Source organism: Coenobita brevimanus, chromosome 40 (genome assembly GCF_032717465.1).
Source record: "Coenobita brevimanus isolate Jiangsu-jjx chromosome 40, ASM3271746v2, whole genome shotgun sequence".
Classification (NCBI taxonomy): domain Eukaryota; kingdom Metazoa; phylum Arthropoda; class Malacostraca; order Decapoda; family Coenobitidae; genus Coenobita; species Coenobita brevimanus.
Genome location: NC_136993.1, coordinates 56,084,873 through 56,110,893, shown reverse-complemented (window position 1 = coordinate 56,110,893; position 26,021 = coordinate 56,084,873). Strand labels below are relative to the sequence as shown.

Genomic DNA, 26,021 nt, shown 5'->3' with positions numbered 1-26,021 from the left:
CGGAACGAGGATGAATAGCGAGCACCAGTAACTGTGTATGGAGATGTGGTAACAATATCTGGCGAGCTGGAAAAGGAATGCCACGTCTGTCTTGAAAATGAAATGAAATAAAACAAAAACAGTCGGCCTCGATTTACAGAGAATCTTAAAAGGAATTCCATTACGAATTTGGTGAATGACATTAGGGAGAGGAAACTAGAAATGATTGTTGATAAGAGTGCATATATGGTCTATGAGATAAATTAAGTCACAGAATGCATAGTGACACTGCATGGTGAGGAACTGAAGAATCGGGCACATTCATGTACCTATCTGATGCTTTCATTAAAAATGAATGGGTTTAGGATGAAGAGCTTGAAAGGTTACAGCGGAGAAGAAATGTTGCTGATTTACTGAAACCAGTGGTAAAGAATCAGGAAGCGAGTACAGAAGGAGCAAAGTCGCTACATGACTCTATTGTAATCCCCACTCTAAAGTACAGAAGCAGTGCTTGAACTCAGCTGGGAGGACACGTCAAGTGTGAGGGCAGTAGAGGTAAGTCATCTGAGTGGGGCATGTGAAGTTACAAAGAAAGAGATAGAATATTGAGGATATAAAGTAGCGTTATAGTCTTGATGTGGATGTAAATGAAAGAGTTAAGAGACATTCTGTCAGAAGACGGCCACATGGAGAGGATGGAGAATGGAAGACTGACAAGGAGAGTGTATATCAATGAGGTGGAGATAGAGAAGGGAGGGGGAGACCAAGGATGAGATGGAAGGATGGAGTAGAGAACGATGTGAGAGAAGGGTGTTTGTGTTGGAGGGAGGGCATCCATATGGCAGAGAACAGGGCGATGTGGAGGCGATTTGTTTGTGACCACATCTAAAGGGATTTTGGCATCCGGCCATAAAGAGAGAGGTAAATATATACTTGGCGTTATACTCGTAGGAAAAGAAAAGCAAGCAGAATATTGAGCCCCTCCATGGCTTTTTTCTCAGTAGGAAAAAAAAAGTGCCGCGAAATGGAACTGATTATAGGTTTGGGATTCCGAATCCTGGATTACATAATATCACGGGATTGGAACGGGTGCGTCTCGAAAATTTTACAGAAAATAAAATCGGAGGAAACAGCAATAAAGAACAAATTTCAACACCCTCAAAATCTTTAATATTTAGCGAAACAGAAATGCGAAATGATTAATTAGGTTTTTTAAAATTATATATGAAAGGACTGAAGGAAAGTACTATCAGCAGCAATTTTGTGTCGCCTCTCCTGCTTCTGTTTCCATTAACTTTGATAATCAGTCCGGTGGATCTGCAACTAACCAACGCTGCATTCTTTATCTGGTCCCAGATCAACGCCATCAGTGTCGTTTGCTGCGAAAGTAATAGAATACAGGTTCATGGAGAGAATAATATTAGAGACGAAAGCAGATTAGTTATCAGTTTAGTAAATCTCTGTCAAAAGGTGTGTAATATGAGACTTTATAATGGAAAAGGGGCTAACAAGTTCGGGTGTATCTTAGCAATATAATCCATACCTGCTACACTGGGCTCATCAGGGCCGGGATGCACAAAACTCTGCCCGAAGGCAGCCTTAGGGCCGGCCTTATAATTATGAAATATTAAAGGCGCCCCTACGGCTGCCTGTAAGGCCCACGACCTCTTGCCTGTCTTAAGGCTGACTTAAGTTTCATGCACTGGCCTTAACTATGGCTAGCCTTAACCGTAGGGAATGTGTGGGGGGAAATTTAGTGCGTCAGCTGAGACCCTGCCGACCAATCAGACGAAAGAACACAGAAACACTGGGTCAATCACAGAGCTTCATGAAGCAGCTGGGGGTGAGAAGCGAGAGCGAGTGTTTATGGTACCGGCAAAGTGGGAAATCCGTCATTAACTGAATACCTAGGTAAACTATGTAATGCCTAAAACTTCAAGACAAGGTATAAGATAAAAATCATCTGTACACATTTCCTTGGTATTCTGCAATTACAGAGTTTGTTTCAGGCAACGTGAGAAACGACCGAACAGCAACAAACAGGCAAACTGAAATCAATCATTTCATTTATGTTAGGTTAATTTATGCTGCATTTAGGTTAAGCTGGGCTAGTATAGTCTATGTTTAAGTTCGATTAGGGTGGGTTAGGATAGGTTAATTTAGGTAAATGCTTAACATGGCGTTCTTCTAAATTAACCTAACCTAGCCTAACCTAACTTACACTTGACCTAGATTATCCCAGCCTAACCCCCTATTGTTTATTACATTATACTTTGCCATAATAATGCTAGACATTCTACAGAATACCTAGGCATTTTATTAACATCTCTAGGTAAAATATATAAAGTCAGAATGAAATAAGCTTATTTCATACTTTGCCCCCCCCCAAAAAAAAAAAAAAAAATGCTAGATATTCTTTAGAATACCTAGGCATTCTATACAATACCTTATTTTCACGCAATGCCGGTAACATTTACACAACCGTCAAGGACGAGCACGTGAAGTACCGGTAAATTAAGAAAAACAATATCGGGTGCAATGAAAAGACGTCCCAATATTACTGATGAAGAGCTTTACACCCACACAACCTTTAAAATATTAGTAAGATGAGAGTATTTAGGATTAAAGAAACAAAATAGCAATATGAATGGCGACTTATTATGTTTGCCATGTTTAACCTGACCATTGTCTGACTTCACACAAAATAATCAGCAACCACAGTTACTTAGCAGAATACTGTCACAGGAGACACCTTTGCTCACAGATCTCCGGTAGGGGTCAGAATTAATTCAGGTATAGGTAGCGTTAGTGCTGCCAGGATATCTCTAATAATAGTTCATTATCATTTTGTTGGTGTCACGAACAACTTGAACATCCAGTGAATGGAACCCTTTGCAACTGACAAATACATGTTCTTTGTGATCTGGGGCCTTAACTGGTATGAGGATTCAATCCATTGCTTCAAGCACTTTAGGAAGTTAGGAATAATGAAGATTTATCACCAATCCATAAATATGGCTGCATGGCAAAGTAGAAGTAGAGGGAAAATAATGACCATAAGAAACACGCAAACATCAAGAAAAGGGGGTAGGACAGAAGACTAAAGAGGACAATAAGGAAAGGAAGACTGGAGACAATAAGTCCCTTTTAGTTGCCCCTTACAAGCAGGGATGATGTATTTTTTCCCTCCCTCCCCATGGGGACCCAATCACTTTAGGAAATTTATTTATTTTGTGGAAACCCTCTAGTCTCGGGCCTTCTCAGCAAACTACTGGGCATCTAAATTTTTCTGAGTCCTTTTCTGTATAAACCATCTGTCACACACGATACCATTTTGGATACACTTGACTAATGAATATCACTCTCCAACAACATTCTGAAAATTCCCACTAGCGTAGAACCCCTGGGTTGCCAAAAATTGTGTAGGCAAGAATGGCATGGGAGTGTTGAGTGACACTCCAAATATGAGGCTCTAGATCTGTTAAATGAAGGAATTCGCTCCTGGGGAGGCGGTTTTGTCTCAATACATGATCATCATTTATATTAAGAGGTTCAGTGGATCCAAGAAACCTTCATTTCCTTTGCAAAGCACGATCTAGTTCACGGGTAACCATCAACTCCATACCGAGGTAAACAGTAACTAGTTTGGTCCGGTTTGTGCAATAGAGAATATAAAATCGGAGTTATTTTATACTGTATGTCTCAACACAGTAAGGCTGCTCCGACCTAGCCTCAGCGGCTGAAGTGGCCTTACCTAGGCTTCCCCTCCTGTAGGTGCTTCGTGCGACCTACGGCCTTCAATCACGCGACTTAAGGCCGTGTGTAGCCTTAAGGCCGTTTGTGCATCCGGATCCAGATAAGGTGTGGTCGGAGGGTGGTCGGAAGACTTGTTAGAATTACCTTGCAGCTCAATATCATCATTAACAAGAGAGGTTATTTAATTTTTCCTTCGTATCTCCTCAACACAGTATTATATCAGGGGAAACTGAAAAAAAAATCACTGGAGTAGTACAATATATATCCTCATTCAGTATTAAATATTCAGTGAAATAATCTCAGATTAGCATGAATAAACTCAAATAAACTGCCATCATATTGGAGGAGTTACGAAAGATCAGAAGAGTTTATAATGTAAACGCGAATTTATATTTTTCCCGTTCGAGTTCAAGACGTGATTTTTCTATTGCTTTTTATGTTGTTAAAAGACATTATTCAATTTAGGTCAACATCTTGTTACTTAATGAGTCAAAACTGGGTGTACATAACCTTTACTTTTCAACAGTTATTTTCCAACTTTAATAATCTTTCGAACAAGATGTCACAAATATGAGTGACAGAAGCACTTACATCGAAAGAAAATGTTGAAATTATTGAGAAAAGCGAAGAAGTAGTGTGGAGCTGTACGTAGTCATGGTTACAAGAAGCATTATTTACCACTTTATTGTCAATAAGACATAGGTGGACAAACACACAGACGAACAGTTTAGAATATAGAATTCTATATATATATATATATATATATATATATATATATATATATATATATATATATATATATATATATATATATATATTTCTCTATTAAGTTTCAGCAATTTGTTCTTCTGTTTCCATACGTCCACATCCAAAAGGTGAAAAAGCCATGATCCATACGTTGATGTGGCACAAAACCTTGAATCATGTAATTTAAATCTAATGAAATCAGGAACTTAGCCGTAATCCCTACATGCCCTTAAGAAAATAGGGTCTCTTGCCATCTTCTTGAAGGTGGAAAGAGACCTCATTTTCTTTAATATTGCATAGGGTACAAAGTAGTCAAGAAGAATGCACCATTTTTTTTTTCTTTTAATATAAAACCTCATTCCAGTCAGTCACCGGTAAAGACAATTTTAACTTTAGGTTTTCTCGTTATTACTGCTCCCTGCTTTTATGCATTCATTATTCTAATATGCATACTGTTAAGTATTCATTAATTATCCTCATTTTACCTATTGCAAATAATACTAATGCATTCAAAACCGTAAACGTCTGCCGCAGTCTGAAGTGGTATATCCCTTCAATTTGCTTATTACTCACGTATACATTGAAATCACTGACCAGAATCGTGCCTTCCTGACGTGATTCTGTCAGTCAGTGAGGTTATGTCAATCAGTCAGTGAATCAGTGAATGTTAATCAGCAATGGACACACTACAATATACAGTATACTGTATATCATGACCAGTGGAGAATGTACACACAAACATCCACATTTGTATAACTTCCGTTTCTCATGGATTTCCTGTTACATATATGTACACTACTTTATCATATGGGTCACTCTGACATATGCAGTATACTTGTATTATCCATTATTCTTAACAATGATTAAATGAATCCTCTGCACTTGACCAAAGCAATGTTGTATTTAATCATTATGTCTATAATAGCGATCAGTACTGTTAAGAGTATCATATTATAATAAATTCCTTGTTGCTGCGCAAAGCAATTTTCTCAGTTTCCATGACAACAAGAATTCCCATTAATGCATCCACACAGGAATATGGAGGGTCGACATCCTTTCCAACCAACAGCCCTTGCAGAGCGAGCAAAGTTCGTGTCACTGTGGATGGAAGGTAAATCCTCTCGAGCCATTGCAAAGGAAATGGGTGTTAGCGCCTCCACCGTCAGCCGATGGGTTAGGCGATGGAAGAAAGAAGGCAACATCTACAGAAAGGACGGGTTCCCGGCCATTGTTGTTTACGAGCTTACATATGAAGATTATACCAAAATGCTGTTAATGATTCACGAATATTACCAAATATTTAACAACGATCCTTGCCTGTATCCAGTGTTTTTATAGGTGTGATAAACTTTATAATGTACTGTCACTGATAATTTTTCATATCTACGTTTCATCAGTAAGGTAATTCGTAAAACAACTTGCTAAGCATACTTAATATAAGATTTCTGATAAACATTACAAAAACTTGCTGAAACTCAAAAAGATGTAAAGCTTTCCTTACGTTAAACGCAAGAAAAACACATAAACTAAATCTCAAAATAATCTAGACTTTCCCTTAAGCAAGAAGGTAAAATATTATTTGTACATCTATATGAGAGAGGGAGGAGGGTGAGCTGGGAGCAGGACAATGAAACGGCGAAGGACAGGGCGACATGGAGACGATTTGTTTGTGACCACCCCTAAGGGGATTAAGGCGTCTGGCAATAGACAGATAGATAGATAGACATTTATGAATGCTTGGATGAACTTCACTGAAACACTGCTATCCAGATGCAGGGCATAGGATACTGGTTTCCCAAGTAGCCAGGGGGGACTCGTTGCATGTAATATAAGGCGGCTAATGGGCCTGGGACTTGAAAGTGGGATCTCCTCGCACCCCCTTAAAAAAGAAAAGAACCATATGATACACCATCTGATAAAACTTTTAACGGATTATTAATTGTATGTGGTTGTAGTTCGGGTTGGAAGAAGTCTGGTGCAGGTGGATTTTTCTTTGGAAAAAAAAAATGTGATGGATTATAACTGAATTTATCATAAACAGAAAAGGGGAGCATGGAGTTGTTTGAGGGTATAAACAATGTAAGCTGTGGTAGAGTGAACGGCGAAGAGAAAGTTCTAGAACAGTGGTGAAGTGCAGAAGAGATTACAAAATTGATGTGGGTTATAATGGATGGAAACCACTAAAGGAAATATCACTCATTAATTGCACTGCTCAGTAAAATGATGATTTATGCAAAACTTGCAGGAGCTTATGAGTGCTTTCGAGGAAAGAACCCAGTAATTATTTTATGGTTTGTTATTCAAATCAATGAATCACTGGATGTGATAATAATGATGCAAGGGTGTCCAGTGTAAATAAGCATAGATGACATCTTGTTGAACTGAATTCTGGAAGTGATCTGGTGATTAGCTGTAAACACTTTAAGAGCCAACGTGTGCTTGAGGTGCTGAAACCTCAAAATAAGTCATCGTAGTACAGATCCTTTAATCGTCTGGGTCCAGGGTCGTACAAAAACGTTAATATAGAAGGAATCTCAAAGTCTCGCAATATGAACTTCGCGACAGTAATGCATGAGAAGCAGGCAACATGCGAATTTCCATTTCGGTAAAATCTCTCTTAGAACAATCATGGACAAGAGTGGATTAAACACTGGACATTATGCAACTTTCATTTTACCCATTAGGTCTATTGGTATTAATCAGTGATGTAGTTGGCCATATTCAATCATTGAGAAAATGGAGACCACAAAGTTCAACCTATGATCTTGATGACCATGAGCCAGTAAACAGAGGGCTCTGCACTAAGTACCTTCCCAGCAAAACCCCAAGAGCTGCTAGCAAACCACAATATTAATTTGAAAAAGGTGGAAGACTGACCATATTTTCTGGTAACATTAGATCCTATAAAATAGAAAGGTCTCCGATATCTTCCTGAAAGATTTTTTCAGTGTGCATGAGTGCTCTATCACTTATGTCACCCGGCGTCGTATGTGGTATAAAATGTGGGTGGAACAGATTACTGTCATGAGAGAAACAGTACTTGGTATATCAGATCGCACTTTAGTATAATATGCTGTGCCTTTGAGGGTCTGAAGAAAAGTTATAGATGGAAAAAACGATTGTAAAAGTGAGTGTCATTCCAAAAGTACATTGCAGATGTATGTACAATACTCTGAAATTCCCTGGAAATATGATACAAATGAAATAACATGGGAGACATCGAGACGAGGGGTGAAGCTAGTAATTTAGAAACCCACCGTAGCATGAAAAAAAAAAAAAAAAACTAAAAAAGAATGAAAAAAGTCAAATAAAAGATATCAGAATTCAAAAGAGTAGCAAAACGAACCAGGGGAATGCAAAGAAAATGGAATTTTAGCTGGGAGAAAGAAAATTAATGTTCTAGGACGAAGTGAAGATTATATATATATATATATAAAAATAAATGTATGATAACATATAAGCTACAGAAAAATAAAGATTGCCAGTATTTCTAAGGGAATGGAGGAGAATTTTCATACAGTGACAAGACACAGATATAGTTGTGTACAAACTGTCATGATGATTAATGAACATGCCAGAACACATGATCCAAAACTTTATGTGACTGAATTTTAAACTTATAAATCCTTTTGCATATCCCAAGGCTTGCCCGAGGCACATATCCATGGAACAGTTATACTTAGTTTGAAGGAAACTGGTGAAAAAATAATGCAATGGCACCAAACTGAACAGTACATGGAAGAAAGAATAGATAAAAAATACACTGAAGAACTACATTAAGTGGCTCGAACCCAGGCCGTGGCAATGAAGACAGTTTAAAGATCTGAAATTCTTTCAGGAAGACTTTACTCATCTAATAAATGAACCGCCGACATGTCGTCAAAACCACCCCTGAGAATACCAGTACAGTAGTCCTGTATGAGACAGCCCTTGCATATATTCAGTATGGACGGTGAGTGTTGGCGCCGAGTTGTGGCATGTGGAGGTGCAGAGTACGTAGGAGGACTGCCAGGCATGACGCCTGTGGTCATGAAAATGAGGGCAGGGGTTACCCTTCCCATACCCCGCTCGAAGTGGAAGCTCACACCTTCAACGTAAATGGTAATCTCGAAAGAGGGAGAGAGTACCCCTTCATGTGGGCAGGCGCAGCAAACAGTTGGTAACACTGATTATTTTTAAAATTCAATATCTTAAAATAAAAACAATACATATGACAGTTTCTAAGATTCACACACAATATAATCTATTAATGTTTGCAATTCTTACCTCTTCTCTTATTAAAGACTGGCATTTGTTCTTAAATACTCTGTATAAGAGTATGCATACAGGCTTCGCAGAACCTGTGGCGAAGGAAAAATTCGGTGTCAGACATAGTTTGAAAGGGGTTCATGCGGTCAGTAATAACCCTACGAAAGCGCCTTGGCTGGTCATACCGATTTTGACTATATATCTGCCCCAGATGCTTGTTTTTGCCATTATTCCCACTCAGAACCCCGTAATCCCACCCCCCAAGACACGGGGTGGGGGTGATTATTTGAAAACCAATCACGAACACCGAAAATAAAAGCCAAATTCTTTCAGATCTCACCAAAATACACCAGAAAAATATATTGCCAAGTCAAAACAAAATAGTGTGAATTTGCAAGAGCTCATCGAACGTAAACATGAGACTTCGTAATTCAAACTAACTGGCTGTGCACCAGACGTCTGTTTAGGTAGTAATCGGCCATTCTTTGCTGTAGAAATTATTTTACGCACTAATCTTTCTAGTTATAAAAGTAGCATGCACCATATCTGATAAACAGCTTGGTAGAAAAAATGAGAAGTAAAATGAAAGTGGATACAGTATCTCATCTTTGTTTCCGTCTCGACGTAAATTAACCATCTCCAGAGAATCGGTGAAGTCTTTTAAAACGATAAAAATATTCAATGCTTATTTTTTTTTCTTTACACTTTACGCTCTCCCTTTCGTACGTTAAGACTACCAAAAGACGCGGATAGGGCAAAGTGAACGCCTGCCCATAGTTTAAGACTACGGCCGATAGAGAACGGGCTGTAAGGTATATACCCAGAGTCAAGAAAAAAAAAAAAAAATATTATGGAGCCGTATAAGATTGTAAAAATTTTAACAAATTTTAATGAAGAGAGAGAGAGAGAGAGAGAGAGAGAGAGAGAGACTTGTATCGATGACGATGGCAGTATTAGCCTATCAGATTAGAAAACTGTGCTTCAAGGATGTCAGCTGACAGACTTTTCACTACATGCGCGATTCTTAGTGGAAACTAGGAAAATGGCTCTCTGTATTAAAAAAAAAAAAGTAGAAAAACTGATTTATAAACTTTAATGGAGAAAAGGCTACTGGCTATGATAAATATTTTCTGATGTAATGGATACACTCATGAGAGTTACGTAATGCAGACAAAACCACATTCTAAAGAAACATAGATGGCTTAAATGTAGTAGAGAACCCAGTGTTGACTAAGAAAAGAAAAAAAATGTATGAACTGTGGTGCAGGGAGGCATTAGTGTAGCTCTGATAAACTGTATATATCATCATCATCATCATCATCATCCGGACCTTCCTCTCCCACCCTAGGGCAAGATGTAGAGTAGCAACATCCAGACAGCCTAAATTTGCCCAATTCAATGGCTCACGCATCCATTCACTCATCATTCAAGCCTCCGAAATCCTTGTTCCACCAAAGAGATAAAAAAATTTTCACCACGTTCTGTAGCTTCACAAACTGTATACCTTTCTGATAGAGTCAATCTGAACGCTGTCACGTTATGACGGGGTGCCAAATCGCTGGTTAACGCTTCTCCGCACAAAATTCATCCAGCCAGGTCGGTTTCTTGTCAGTGCTTTAACCTCACCAACTTCCAAACCCCTCTGTCTCACATCCATCTGCTATATCCCTCTACCTTCTTCTTGGCCTATCTCGCCTCCTTCCTCCTTCAGATTTGCTCAGATATACCTTTTTCACCAGTCTATTGTCATCCATTCTCTCCACATGACCAAACCATCTCAGTACACCCTGTTCAATTCCGGTGTCCACAGACTTCCTCACTCCGCATCTTTCACGAATCACATTATTCCGAATCCTGTCCACTCTCTGTACCCCACATACATTCCCCAGCAGTCCCATCTCCTTATTCTTGACTTTTCATTTTCATACCACACCATAGCCTCACATCCGTACGTTAAAGTTGGCACTAACACTCCTTCAGGTAAGCCTCGCAGCTGCAACACTCAAGCTTCTATTTTTTTTTTTTTCAAGGCCTTCATAGACCAGCCGCTTTCCTTCCTTGTGCCACTCTACTTTCCACTTCTTTTGCATACTTTCGTCTCTTTGCTGTCATTGTACTCAGGTATTTGAACTCTCTCACCAATTCCAGCCTCTCTCCATTCACTGTAACATCACCCTGGGAGTCACCTTCTGTCTCAATAATCATCACTTTACTCTTTCCTACATTTACTCTCAAGGCACGACGCTCACAGACATCTACAAAACTCTGTACTATTGTACTAGTGTAAGTTTTTGGCCGGTGTTTGCAAGTAGCACTGCATCATCAGCATAGTACTAATTTGAGACATTCCATCCATCACTATCCATTACCAACGCCATCCCTTTCTCCATTACTCATGTTTTTATTTCTCTCATCATTCCCTCCATATATATGTTAAACAACCACGAGGACATCTCACAACCTTGTCGCACGTCCACATTGATCGTAATCCGATCATTCAGATATCCATTAATCCTTACACGTGCCTCAGTACCATCATAAAAACTTGAAATTGAAACTGGCCTATCTGGGGCACAATTCCAACCATCCTGCCAAGATTCATCAAAATCCTTTTTACACTTTTCACAGCATTACACACACACACACACACACACACACACACACACACACACACACACACACACACACACACACACACACACACTAGCACATTAGATATAATATGTCACTTAGGAAAGACCTCTTGTATTAGCTGTGTTAATGAAAGGTACATTGAATCTCTCCAGTTTGGAAAGTCATTTCGAAGCTGAGTGAAATCGTCTGGTGGCAGCAATGATAGACTTTGAATTACGTCAACCGAGTAAAGTGATTTAGGAATAAGTCCATGTTTTAAGTAAGTGGATGTGAGTGACTGACAAGGAAGGTACAGAGATCAAAACTAGAGGAAGTGAAAGGATGTTTCACGTGTGGGAGAGGTTTTAAAGTAGTGCCATGAGAATCCACGAGTGTAAGCAGGGTGTCAGGTACTTAACAAATAGAGGTTATGGGAAGGCATTTGAATCAACCATGTTGAACCATTAAACCTGAGTTCTCTGCCTCCGCAATCCCAGCATTGACCTCAATCATTTTTTTTATAATTCGAATGAGTGGGATGGAGCTGAAATACATGTAAGAGTTGATTTGTCGTATTTCAATATCCGTTTTACTGATAGAATTTATGTCTGTACGCACCATCATGGGTGTAGGGTTCTGCGAGAATACAGGAAACATAAATGATTAAGTTGTTTCCTGTACACCAGGAAACCATTTACTACGCTGGGTGGTAACCATATAACCAAATTTTGGCGCCTGGTGGTTTAATGGGTAATTACTGCTCTCCAATCGGATTGAGCCGGTGAAGGTTTATATCCAAAGGATGGTTGGGGTTGATTGCTCATGTAGTGCCACTCAGGGATGGGTGAGGCTGGTCACTCTCATCTTAAATGCCAGGACCAACTGCCTAGCCCCGGGCTCCTACGCTCCTCATGGGGCAATGTAGGATTGGATGATGGATGGATGTTCTTGTTGTGCCACCCAGTCTGTCTGATCAAGCAGACCTATAAACCGCAGCAGGCAACCGTCCTCAAGGAGCTGGGCCGTCCCTTGTAGCGAATCAGTGTTCCCATCCGGCTGACAGCCCCTCACCACATCGAGGTTCGGGGATTTGTGTGTAGGTGTGGATCTTGGGTGGACGCCGCATTAGCGTTTCTTCACCCAGTTGACAAGGACGTCATTATACAGTAGGCTCCACGTCACTCCGTTATTTGGGTATGGTTACCACCCAGCATAGTATCTGGTTTCCAGAGCTACAGGATATAATATAGCTTGTCACTAAGCGCAGAGAAACCTGAAGTGGAAAGCAGAGTAATATATAGCGACAAGAAGGATGGGAGGTATAGGGAAAGAGGAGCACATGCACAGAAAGAATAACACATGAAGGATAAAGTAGGCCGAACTGCACCAAGCTTGTGGATGACGGGCACCCCCACCTACCACCATCAACTATCAAGTATTCATGGTGGGATGGGGGCTATGTAAACAGTAGACTGTAGGAACAACAAGTGAACTTTAATACCGTGCATGTTCAAGACACCAAATGAACTCGGGTAATGGAAACACCACAATTAAGACAGATGTGGTGTAAAGAACAAACTTGAGCGAACCGTTGCTAAGCGCAACTATTCAGCACTTGATTTGACAAGAATCAATATGTGTTTCCCTGAAGTTAATGTAATGGATACAACGTGAAGCGAGCAGATCTGAAATAAAAGAAAAACTTGAACTGATATGTCTCGAAAAACAGAGTCGATTTCTGGTAAAAGTTTTCACAGGAGTGACGTGAATCATTTGTTGGGACTGAAAAAACCTGACTGACGAAAGCTGACTAAAATACAATATTTATCCCTCAGTAGGGAGTATGATATATTTAGGAGTTAAAAAAACGGAATGTCAACCAGGTAGTCCGTTCACTAAAGACAAAGAGTCGTCATTTATACCTTACACCTTTCCGTTTCAAAAACCTCGCCTCAAATATTTACAGTTTATTGAATTGTTTCGTTCAGAACTTGTGCTGCTAATTAGCATGTTGGTGGGTCAAGTGAAATATCAGTAATGAACGTTATACAAAACTCAGATTTCCATACTATTTCCTGTCCCAGCCTGGTACTGCTCTTTCGTCATGCTGGACAGCAGCTCACTACTGAACCAAATGATTTACAGCTACAAAGGAAATTATGCAAAAAAAATACCCGGTACACCTGTCACAAGAAACCTAGTGATATTAGCACCATGGGCCTTTAGACATATGTGGAGGATTTTTTTTTTTTTTCATCCTGAAATTATATGGCAGAGTTTTAAATAACACCTTCGGTCGTGGGCAGTCAGGTAAATACAGCCACCACATACCCGGACCTTCCGTCACAAATCACTGTTTTCGTGACAGAACAATGATAAAGCTTTGGTCGATGGAAACTGTATATAATGTTCAGCGACGTCAAACTGTGAAACGATTCCAGGTGTAGACTAGTTTCTTAAGGCTTAAATGATGTGGACTCTGAAAAATAAACCTTGGCCCTCCCACGCCCTCAAAGGGTAATTAGAGATTAGTCGTTACCCTTTCCACCTTCAGATGGTCACCATGATGATGATGGAATCCGGCGTAGTCCTATTCGTCATCCACTTTTCTACATCATCATTTTCCACAAGAGGGTATCAGCCGATTGGTAAGCAGTGCATACAAGACCTGTACAATTTATTCTCGTCATATATATACTGAAGCAAACACAACACAATAAATCTAGTTACCTACTAGCATGTATGTCTTTTAAGATTCGTTTATGTTATAAGGAAAAAATTGTAAAAACATTGCCTCTGGAAATTAACAGAGCAAAATTCCATAAATACGAGGATGTAGTATTAGTCTAACCTAGATGATTTTAATAATCTCATGTGTGAGTTACTGAACTAAAGACGTAAAAAAAGAACAGTTACCCATTTGCTAATAAAGGTCTGTGTGTGTGTGTGTGTGTGTGTGTGTGTGTGTGTGTGTGTGTGTGTGTGTGTGTGTGTGTGTGTGTGTGAGAGAGAGAGAGAGAGAGAGAGAGAGAGAGAGTAAAGCTGTCTGGTAATAATTTATCTACAATAAAGATACTAATTATCGTAGTGAACTCGGAAGACAGAGTTATATGTAGAGAGGAAGAGAGAGGTGAACGATTAGTAAGAGAGAGTAAGAAGAGAGTGGATGAGGAATTTGGAAGGAATTTGAGTGTCAATTGGAGGGAATGTAAGAAAATGTTCTGGAAAGAGGTAAAGACAGTTAGACTGGGTGGCAATGAAGTTAGCAGGGGAGTGAAAGATAAGAATGGTAGATTACTAGTTGAGAAGGGAGAAAATGTGAGCAGATGGAGAGAACACTTTAATGAATTGTTGAAAAATGAGAATGAAAGTAATGCGAGTATAAGTGATTGGGGAATGGTTGGGAGAAGGAGGGAGGTGAGAAGACAGGAAGAAATCAGTAGGATGAAAGTTGTGGAAGCAATGAAGAAAGTCAAAATGGGGAAAGCCCCAGGAATTGATGGAGTGGGTTGTGAAATGCTGAAGCATGGGGGAGAGATAGTAGTAGAATGGATGTGGAAGATGTGCAGATTGGCCTGGGAGGAAGATAGAGTCCCGAAGGACTGGAAGTCAGGTATAATTATTCCATTGTACAAAGGAAAAGGGGAAAAAGAAGTGTGTGGGATTCATAGGGGCATTTGTGTTCTTAGTGTAATAGGAAAAGTATACGGTAGGATACTTATTGACAGAGTTCGGAAAATAACAGAGGAAGTAGTTGGAGAAGAACAGGGAAGCTTTAGGAAGGGAAGAGGTTGAGTAGACCAGATATTCATTCTTAGAGCTTTAGTGGAAAAGTTTCTAGAGAAGGGAAAAAAAGTTGTATGAGGCCGTCATGGATTTGGAGAAAGCATATGACAGGGTGGATAGACAACGGTTGTGGAAAGTATTAAGAATATATGAAGTAGATGGGAAGTTGTTGAATGCTGTGAAGAGTATGTATGAGGATCCTAAGGCTGCAATGCGTGTGGATAGTGAACTGAGTGAGTTTTTCTCTTTGAAGGTTGGGTTGAAATAGGAATGTGTCATGTCTCCATGACTGTTCAATCTGTATATGGATGGGGTAATAAAAGAGCTTCGAGGTAGGGCAGTGGATGTTGGAGTGGCCCTAATGAGAGAGGGCAGTGTTTTGGATACTCCCTGTACCATTGTTTCCAGATGATACTGTGTTGTTAAGTGAAGACGAATGGGAGCTGCAAGGCTTGGTGGATGAGTTTGGGAGAGAGTGTAAGAAACGGAATCTGAAGGTGAACGTAGGGAAGAGTAAAGTTATGTGGTCTTCGAGAAAGGTGAAGTCAGTGAATGTACAGTGAGGTCGGATGAGGAGGAAATGGAAAATGTGAGTGCGTTTAAGTGATGAGTAAGGATGGAAGTTTGGAGGGTGAAGTGCTTGAATAAGTACAACAAGGAAGAAAGGTTGCTTGTTCTTTGAAGGCAGTGATAAGAAACAGGGAAGTGAGCATGGACTTGAAAACGTTATTACATGACAGTATTATGATACCAACTCTAAAGTGTGGATGTGAAGCTTGGACGTTGTTGGAGGGACACAAATCAAGAGTAAGAGTAGTGGAATTGAGTTATTTGAGAGGAGCCTGTGGAGTCACATGGAGAGACAGACTGACAAATGAGGATGTGAAGGAGCGTTGTGGTGTGGATGTGATAGGAAGTGTTAGGAGAAACACACTAAGGTGATTTGGCCATGTGGAGAAGATGGAGAGTGAGAGACTGACGAGGAGAGTGTATGTGAGTGAGGTGGAGGGGGAGAGAGGGAGGGGAAGGCCAATGATGAGATGGAGAGGTATATAAGAGAGGGGGGTGTGAATTGGGAGCAGGGCAGTGAAATGGCGGGGGACAGGGTGACGTGGAGGCGATTAGTTTGTGGCCATCCCGTATAAGGGATTAAGGCGTCTGGCAATAGGTAGATAGACAGAACTCGTTAATTTATATTTCCTCTCCTCCTTCAGCTGATATTCACCGACCAGTATTGCACGGAGCAATAACAGCCGTGCTCGAACAAGATTCAGACACGGATTGCTCCTTGTTCCTGTTCATCAATTATGAGGATGACAATTACAGCTTGTTCACCGTAAGTAATGGTCGTCATGTGTAAGATTAAATGGCGAGAGTCTGAGAATTTCAGTACTGATAAAACTACTTTTTCACAAGAACCACTTGCATATCATACCGGTCCTGAATGAGACAACCTTATCATATTATTAAGTAAAGATGGTTGCAATTTTTGCCTGATCTTTGACAAGAGACAAACGTATTAGAGAAGTGTAAAAGAATATGTCAGAGTCTTTTCAAAGCTGAGTATGCATAGTATAGATTCGAGACACGGGACGTAAATGCGAGCGATCGGAAAAGAGTGAAAATGTTGGAACGGATATCTACGGGGTTTCTCTCTGACAATGTGAGTAATGGCATTGTAGGACACCTATGGAAAAAAGGACATACGACCTGAAACGGTTAAACACAGTAGGTTCAAGTGGTATGGCGATATGGAGTAGACTGCATTATGAGAAACTGCTAAAGATAGGAAGTAGGAGTGAGAAAAATGACGATGCCAAACAGGAGTTAAAGGGTGGTGTGAAAGAGATTCTGAATCACAAAAATCTACACGGATATGATGCTGAGAGGTGTATGTGTGAAAAAGTCATCTGAACTGTAGTGCTTCACAGGGATATTACTCGCTGGAAAGGAAGTGACGTGTCTGAGATAAGCAGCTCAATCATCGGTGGGCTGCTGGTTATGAATCTATCACACTTCTATCTATCTATCTATTGCCAGACGCCTCAATCCCGTTTGGGGTGGCCACAAACAAATCGCCTCCACGTCGTCCTATCCCCCGCCATTTCACTGCCCTGCTCCCAACTCACACCCCCCTCTCTCATATACCTCTCCACCCCATCCCTCCATCTCATCCTCGGCCTCCCCCTCCCTCTTCCCCCCTCCACCTCACTCACATACACTCTCTTCGTCAGTCTTTCACCCTCCATCCTCTCCACATGGCCAAACCACCTCAGTGTGTTCCTCAAAACATTTCCTATCACATCCACATCCACACCACAACGCTCCTTTATATCCTCATTCGTCAGCCTGTCTCTCCATGTGACTCCACAGGCTCCTCTTAAATAACTGATTTCCACTGCTCTCACTCTTGACTTGTGTCCTTCCAACAACGTCCAAGCTTCACTTCCATACGTTAGAGTTGGTATCACAATACTGTCATGTAGTAACTTTTTCACTTCCATGCTTACTTCCCTGTTTCTTATCACTGCTTTCAAAGAACCAGCAACTTTTCTTCCCTGCTGTACCCTTTCAAGCACTTCACCCTCCAAACCTCCATCCTTACTCATCACACTACCCAAGTACTTAAACGTACTCACATTTTCCAATTCCTCACCATCCAACTTCGCTGTACATTCACTGACTTCACTTCTCTCAAAGACCATCACTTTACTCTTCCCTACATTCACCTTTAGATTCCGTTTCTTACACACTCACCCACACTCATCCACCAAGCCTTGCAGCTCCCCTTCGTCTTCACTCAACAACACAGTATCATGTGCAAACAACAGTACAGGGAGTTTCCAAACACTATCCTCTCTCACCAGGGCCACTCCAACATCCACTACCCTACCTTGTACCTCTTTTATTACCCCATCCATGAAGAGATTGAACAACCATGGAGACATGACACATCCGTGTTTCAACCCAACCTCCAAAGAGAAAAATTGACTTAGTTCACCATCCACACGCACCGCAGCCTTAGCACCATCATACATACTCTTCACAGCATTCAACAACTTCCCATCTACTCCATATATTCTTAATACTTCCCACAATCCTTGTCTATCCACCCTGTCATATGCTTTCTCCAAATCCATGAAAGCCGCATACAACTTCTTTCCCTCCTCTAGAAACTTTTCCACTAAAGATCTAAGAATGAATATCTGATCTACACAACCTCTTCCCTTCCTAAAGCCTCCCTGTTCTTCTCCAACTAATTCCTCTGTTCTTTCTCTAACTCTGCCAATAATTATCCTACCATACACTTTTCCTACTACACTAAGAAGACAAATGCCCTTATGATTACCACACACTTCTTTTTCCCTTTTTCCTTTGTACAAAGCAATAATTATACCTGACTTCCAATCCTCCGGGACTCTATCTTCCTCCCAGGCCAATCTGCACATCTTCCACATCCATTCTACTACTATCTCTCCTCCATGCTTCAGCATTTCACCACACACTCCATCAATTCCTGGGGCTTTCCCCAATTTAACTTTCTTCATTGCTTCCACAACTTCTTGCATTGGCATATAAACCAGAAAGACTAAACACTGAGTGAGTGAACATATGCAGCTTGTGTATCGTAGATCAGTAGTACATGTACAAAGACACGCACACACACAAATACCTCCACATGCACATATCATACATACACACATACGGACACACACACACACACAAACACACACACACACACACACACACACACACACACACACACACACACACACACACACACACACACACACACTATTGTGTGTGTGTGTGTGTGTGTATATATATATATATATATATATATATATATATATATATATATATATATATATATATATATATATATATATATATATATATACAGTATATATATGCAAAATAATCATAGAAGAAAATGAAAGGAGCGACAGTGAGCACTTTCGTATATATATTACATCTACAGAGTGATAGAGAAACGTGAAAGGTAGAGGTCTTTTATGCACACCCGCAGCAGGGAGTGGCACACACAGCAAATGATGACCTGAATTAAAACTTATCGATACACGGAACAACAGGTACCTGGCTTTTTACCTCAGGGATGAACCTGACAAAAGAGGTAAATACTGCGGCTCATCTTATGTACATCTGCCACATGGGGTGGCACACAGAACAAAGGATGACCTGAATTAAAGCATGAGCGATGCACAGAACAATAGGTACCTGACTTTTTCCCTTAGGGATGCATCTCATTAAAGTGGGTAAATGCTGTGGCTTAACTCAAGACCTAGGGGATTACTGCTAGGTGTGTCCAACTCAGATACTACAAGGAGGCGACAAGGAAAAATCAATTGTTAGTGTGTAGGGTACTGCTTTAAATTTAATTCATTTAACAATTTATCGCACTTAAAATGACCGTAGCTCATGTTTACATTCTTTTCGTATGTGCCGGAAATTAGCCAAGATTCTATTTCATTTCTTTCATCAAAGTTTTTTGATCTTGCTAGAATCTTGGAGCCTGCCCAGTCAATATGGTGATCACTGGATGCTTTGTGTTGAAATAAACCACTACTCTGTTGGGCTGTCATTACACTGTATTATGTTATGAGATCCTAGTTTCCAAATCATTTCCTGATTGTCCTATGTAAAAATGTTTACAGCTCTTACACGGTATTTAGTAAACAATGCCTGAAATACTGAATGGGCTGTTCTTGATTTTTTTTTATGGTATTCTCATAACTGAATACTACTACTTGTACATTAAGTTTCTTCATTATGTGAACATCAAGAAAATTTTCATGAAAGGGGAGGACAAGGGTTCGTTGAATATTCTGGCGATCTGGCTTCTGAGTTTCCTCTTCAAGGAATCGTTTCTTGGCTGTATTGTGGCACTGAGTTAGTGTACTTGGTGAATATTTTAGCTTGTTTCCAATGCTTTGAATTATTTTTAGTTCATCTAAAAATTCTGAGTCTGATATTATACATGCTCTCAAGCACATGGATATGAACACAGATCTTTTTACATTAATGTGATGGTTTGAATAATAATGCACATACGATATATATATATATATATATATATATATATATATATATATATATATATATATAGATAGATAGAATAGATAGATAGATAGATAAATAGATATAAACAAACTAACCTTTTCACAGGATCTTTCGTCATATGGTGTGAGTGTGTTCAACGTGGGTGTGAACGGGCAGGACGCCAATATAACGCAGGCTCAACTCTCACTAGTGGTCGGCCAGGCTCGCCGGGTAGGTCACTCTCACATTACTGGCAATAAGTTCTTCTGACCCCCTGATCTTACTTCTTGCTGAAGAGATGTCGTAAGCTTGGATTCCCACCGTGCGAAAAACCTATTGTTTAGTTTTAAAATTGTAGTTCACAAATCAGTTTGACTGCACAAGGAACTGATTATGATAAAATAATTGTTAATATATGTTGAAATGGAATCGAACTACTAAGAATAGACCACCGTTTGGTTTGAAAACCTGACTGTGACCTCCTGTCACCCACGGGTATGGTCAGAGCGGGAACAGAATCTGTTGCTAATGACTGCACGCATGTTGGATGCCAAAAGTTTAAGTACATAAAAGCCAATACATAAATCAGATCATATGATGACTTTAAAATAATATCTTAAACGAATCAGATATAAATATCCAACAGATAACACAACTTCCTCTAAAATCGCTCACCAACTGAGTCAGATATAAACTTCATATTCATCAAGGCACGAATCATAGTCATCTGCGTACAGATATCAGTGTGTGTGACGTATCACTGTTGCCATGTCTGTGGTGCCACCAGCTGCGGGAAGTGTCGCAGTGTGTGACCATGATGGTGGTGAGCGATGACCCTTTATTCCTCGCTGCCTTCGCCGAGTCTTCCCTCCAGAACCGCATCCTGCTGTGGCCGACGAGGCTTCTGGTCTTCACCCACCTCCCTCCCACCCGTCTACAGCACCTCCACAGCCTCCTGTCCAGCACCAACTCCATGTTGCTTATCTTACGTGATAATGACCAGATAACCAGGTCTTATACACTGACTGTATTGTTTTCGTTGTTAGCTATTATTATACGTTGCAAAATATCAGTTCCTCTAAAGTGCCTAGCACTTTAATATTCACTACACTATAACGCTTTCAGCTGCAAAAGAATCGTTTGGTGCTGTCCGAAAAGATTACTAAGAGTGTCTCCACAATGAGTGGGTTAACGAGTATAGTGAGTTTGTTTCAAACTTAACGTGTGTGTGTGTGTGTGTGTGTGTGTGTGTGTGTGTGTGTGCTAATATCATTTACCGAGACATTCAGTTAATATTTAGTGGTTGGGTAACGATATTCGATGTGTTTTCTAACTCATCACACAGAGAAGTCAGCGTATACGTGCAGCTGCCATATTCTCCCGCGGCTCAGATGTTGAAGATCGCAACCTGGTCGGCACAGCAAGGACTCATCTTAACCTCGCCCAGCCCACTTTTCCCGAACAAATTTACAAAGTGAGATTAGATGATGAATGAATGAATGAGTACAGGTTTGGCGGGTGGTGGGGATAGAGAAGAAACACTGATTACAATAGAAGAGTGTTTCTGTGAGTTGTTGGGAAGAGGAGGAGGGGAAGACCAAGGATATGATGGAGGGGTGGAGTGAAGAGATATACTTGAGAGAGAAGTGTGTCAGTTGGAGGGAGGATAGCCAAATAGCGGAGGACAGGGAGACATGGAGGTGATTTGTTTTTGACCAAACCCTTTACGGAATTAAGGCGTCTGGAGAACGATAGCTAGATAGCCAGAACATATATATTATACTTGACTGCATTTAAAAATATATAAATTGAAATGCTAATAAAATAATTGAGTTTCCTTTAAAATAGTACATATTATCTTATGTAGTTATTTTTTATAATCACAAAGACGAAAATATAAATCAGTATCTTTAATGATAAAAGTAAGTACAATGTCGATGCTGTGTTTCTTTAAGGAAGTTGATAAAAATAATTACATAAACTGCAACTAGTGAAATTACGGCAGTGGAGGATTATTATTTCGGGAAAGTAGATGACTGGCAGTAGATAGATAGATAGATGACTGGCAGGGATGCTCCCAGAATATCAGGAAACAAAGAGAGGAGAAAAAAAAATCACGCATCCTCTGCATCATCCCAACAATTATTCCCACTACAGAAACGTGTGACACAGTGTGATAACAAATATATGAAGTAAAAACGTAGAACTATAACGGCGTATTAAGAAAAAAAATGTCCAAATATTCATTCGCACGTCATCAAAATCATCGAAATCCCTGCTCTGCCTTGCAAGAAAATTTACGTGGACTTTTTCCCCCTCGAGATGCATTTCTCACATTTTTAGTCGTACATATCTGCCTTGTAATTTTCATACTTTCCTTGACTCCAGTATTTTGCTTTTTCACATTTTGTTCTGTGTTGTTCTATCTTCTAGGCCAACCACACCTCCTCTCGCTTTGAAAGTCACTCACATATTCCCTATCCATTATTATAACTATTCTCCTGACCAGTCTATGATACGACAATCTAAAAACACTTTTCTATCTGTTTACCAGTAAATGTCTTTATCCCACATAGTTCACGAATCTCAGTGATTCTCATCCTGTTTCAGTGACTCTCATCCTGTCCAACCAGTGTAGCACACATGATCCTTATCAGTCATATTTGTATCCCTGTCACGCTTAACTTTTCACATTCATGCTATACCAAAACTCATAACCATACGTTAATGTGACAATTCCTATTCATACACCCCTCTTTCAGCCTGTATAATAAGTCGTCTGCACAGTACTTTGCAATAATCGTGCCCTTCATATTCTTTCCATAAAACAATCTATTCTTTATTGCTCCTTCACATTAACTCTCCTTTTCTGCCAGTGCTCAGTGGACCAGATTGGTTTGAAAACTGACACTTATTAGAATTTTCATCTTTATTAACCCGCCGCGTCCCGAACGATTTTTCACCACTGACCCCCCCCCCTCTCACCCTCGAATCCCGGCAGCTTTTCATAAAATTATTTGGGGCTAAAACCTCTGTTTTTATGAGAAACATTGGAAATGCCCCCCAGATTGCTCACCTGAGCATAGAAGTGGTCTAAACAGGTGACCTACACCTGGTACCATGTTCTTTGGAGCCGCGTTGCAATGTCACGTTTTCTATGTAGCGGTAACTATTGCAAACCACTCATTATAGTAGATATTTGTTCATTTGGTATGAATTTATATGTAGTACAAGAATATATTGTTTTTCACACAATAATATAGGCAATAAAAGCATTGTTTCACTCAATGAACACATCAACATATCGCACCTTCCTTGGCGAAGTTACCTACTCATCGCTTCTGCTCGTTTCTTCCTCTGGCCCCACGTAATCTTTGTCTTCCAGATCATCATCAATTAGGGAATCACTCTCGCCTTGAATTTCGTACTGCGGTGCGACATGTCTTTACTGGCCAGGTCACTGGTAACAGGTGAGTTGCTGAGACAATGGCGTGCGGGGGGGGGGGAGGTCACGTGGGGTAAGGCAGGTCGCGCCTGGCAGCGGGTAGAAGGTGTCCCGCGTATACGTACCAAAAATCACGCGCGAAATTTGAAAAATGCTCAAATGACGGACCTCGCAATTGCAAAATGTATGGATACATCAATGGGTGTCACCAGGACAAAACATGGTGACGTATCCACATGTGAGCGGGACGCGGTGGATTAAACTCGGTAGTTTTTCCACAGATCGTCCAGATTATTTTCTCAGCATTTGATAACAACCATTTTTCTTCGATATACCAGCGCCTGTGAATGGTTACAGTTTGACTTTCAGGTTCTGAGCACTATCATTATTCTTCAGGTGCTCATAAACAATGGTATCTGACATCAGTGAATAGCTAAGGTCGTGAAGAGTGGATTAGTGGTAGAATTAAGCAATTAGATTAAGTAAACAAGTTACTAGAAACTGATTGTTGTATAGTAATTAGCAATGCAAATATTATTCATCGGCAAGCATATAATGTGTTTTAACTAAATCTGCAATGATCTACTGTACACGTTAGTTATGGTTCCATATTGTGGATATATGTTTTGACTTCAAGTCCCAGTTATATGCTGGTGCTCATATCTGCACTCTCATGAATAAATTCATTGTGATAATTACTATGTTCTAAACAGCGCCATCTATATTTCCCAACAGATACTGATTATACTGATAGCTTTGGCATATCCAACATTATTTCTTGGTATCATTGTGCGGCATTGTCATAATATTCAGATTTTACATTCAATATGCTTAACCATCCATTGTTAATGTTCAGCATCGTGAACATGTGGTGATATATTACTGCAACAATATCCAGAAAACAGTATTTGAGCACATATTTGAGACTGGTGGTGTAAAACATGTAAGAATGCAGAATATTATGTTCCTTGAGAAATAAGGCATAGAGCCAACAGTCGGTTACAGCAAAGAAATAAGTGCCTTCATAGTCCGTCTCAAAGATAAGTGGTCCAAGTCATACCGGCAAAAAGAGAAGTGTCAGGAAAACAACAAAGAATGGCTGAAACATGATGTCGTAAAGGTGAAGTGTGCAACGATGAGTGGTTTGACTCCAGCAGACTGTGGCTCCCTCGCGTTTCTTTGTGGCAGGCGGCAGTTGGATTTTTCTGCGAAAAGGCACGGCACAAAGCAAAATGCCACTCAGTTGCTGATTCGGTATGCTGCTAATAAACTGGTGTATGCAGTGAGAAGGATAGCGACAAGCGAGGGCCGCAGCGACCTGGCATTTGTCCTCGGTCGATTGGTGGAAACGCCGACAAAATTGAAAAAAGTACACTGAGTGCTCTGCTATGAAACTCCAAGGCCAAGCCGTATTCAGAAGATGGAGCACTGGATATTTTTCTGGATGGGAAATTCAGAAAAGCAACATGGCAACTCACGCAACTCTCTGCCAGAAAACATGCTGATATCTGTTTGACATAAAATTGCATCCGATCTGCTAAGGAATGCTGCTACTCAGAAAACATCAGCACTGAGCCGACGCGAGCAGAAGTAAGATTGCAGTCACTGCTGGCCCACACGAGTGATTGCCTGCTTCAACTGCTGGGAGGGTCCATCTGTCAGATGGCCAATGGAGACAGCACACTCATCTTGCAGCTCACCTGGAAATGGGGTTTCGACGGATCTACTGGCCAAAGCCTTTATAAGCAGAGTGGCGCGTCCGAAGTGGCTCGAAATGGCCAGGTCCTCTTAACCTCTTTAGTGACACTCCAGTCGGACGTGGCGATCAGGTGGTATGGCGCAATCAAGCACCATGTTCTACTTGATTCTGCAGGCCAATGAATTTGGAATACTGCAAGGAGATGGCTGAGCTTAGCAGAGAAGTCATCATATTGGCAGCAGCAGATCGAAAATCTACGAACACACCTCATTGACGTGGATGGTGTCAGTGTCAGTGTGGACTACAAATTGGAGCAGACGATGATCAACGGGAAAAGCGCTGAGCACCATCATCGGCATGGCATCAATGCAGAGCTGTCCCATTTGTTCTGCCATGCCCAAAATTATAAACGACCTCGACCGTGTATACCAACTGACAGTCAACGAAGAGAACGTGCAATTTGACCTGAACACCCTGCACTCCTGGGTCCGCCTCTTTGAGTGCATCTTGCACATTAGCTATCGACTGACCATGAAGAAATGGCAATGTAGGTCTGAAGCTGACAAAAAAGTGTTCATTTGGCACAAGAAGGTTGTCCAAGATGAATTCTGGCATCAGCTGCATCTCCATGTGGACCAACCTAGAGCAGGTAGCAGCAGAACGTCAAACAATGGCAACACGGCCAGA

At 40.5% G+C, this 26,021-nt stretch overlaps 1 protein-coding gene across 1 annotated transcript in view; it reads left to right on the top strand.

Moving 5' to 3' along the window:
- Window positions 1-25,798, top strand: part of LOC145397122 (uncharacterized) — a 100,998-nt gene extending 75,200 nt beyond the window's left edge. Inside the window, exons 4-5 of the mRNA XM_080270322.1 lie at window positions 20,978-21,201; window positions 25,537-25,798. Of these exons, the coding sequence (XP_080126448.1) occupies window positions 20,978-21,201; window positions 25,537-25,798 (486 nt within the window). The remainder of the gene's footprint in view (window positions 1-20,977; window positions 21,202-25,536) is intronic.
- The last annotated feature ends 223 nt before the right edge of the window (window positions 25,799-26,021 follow it).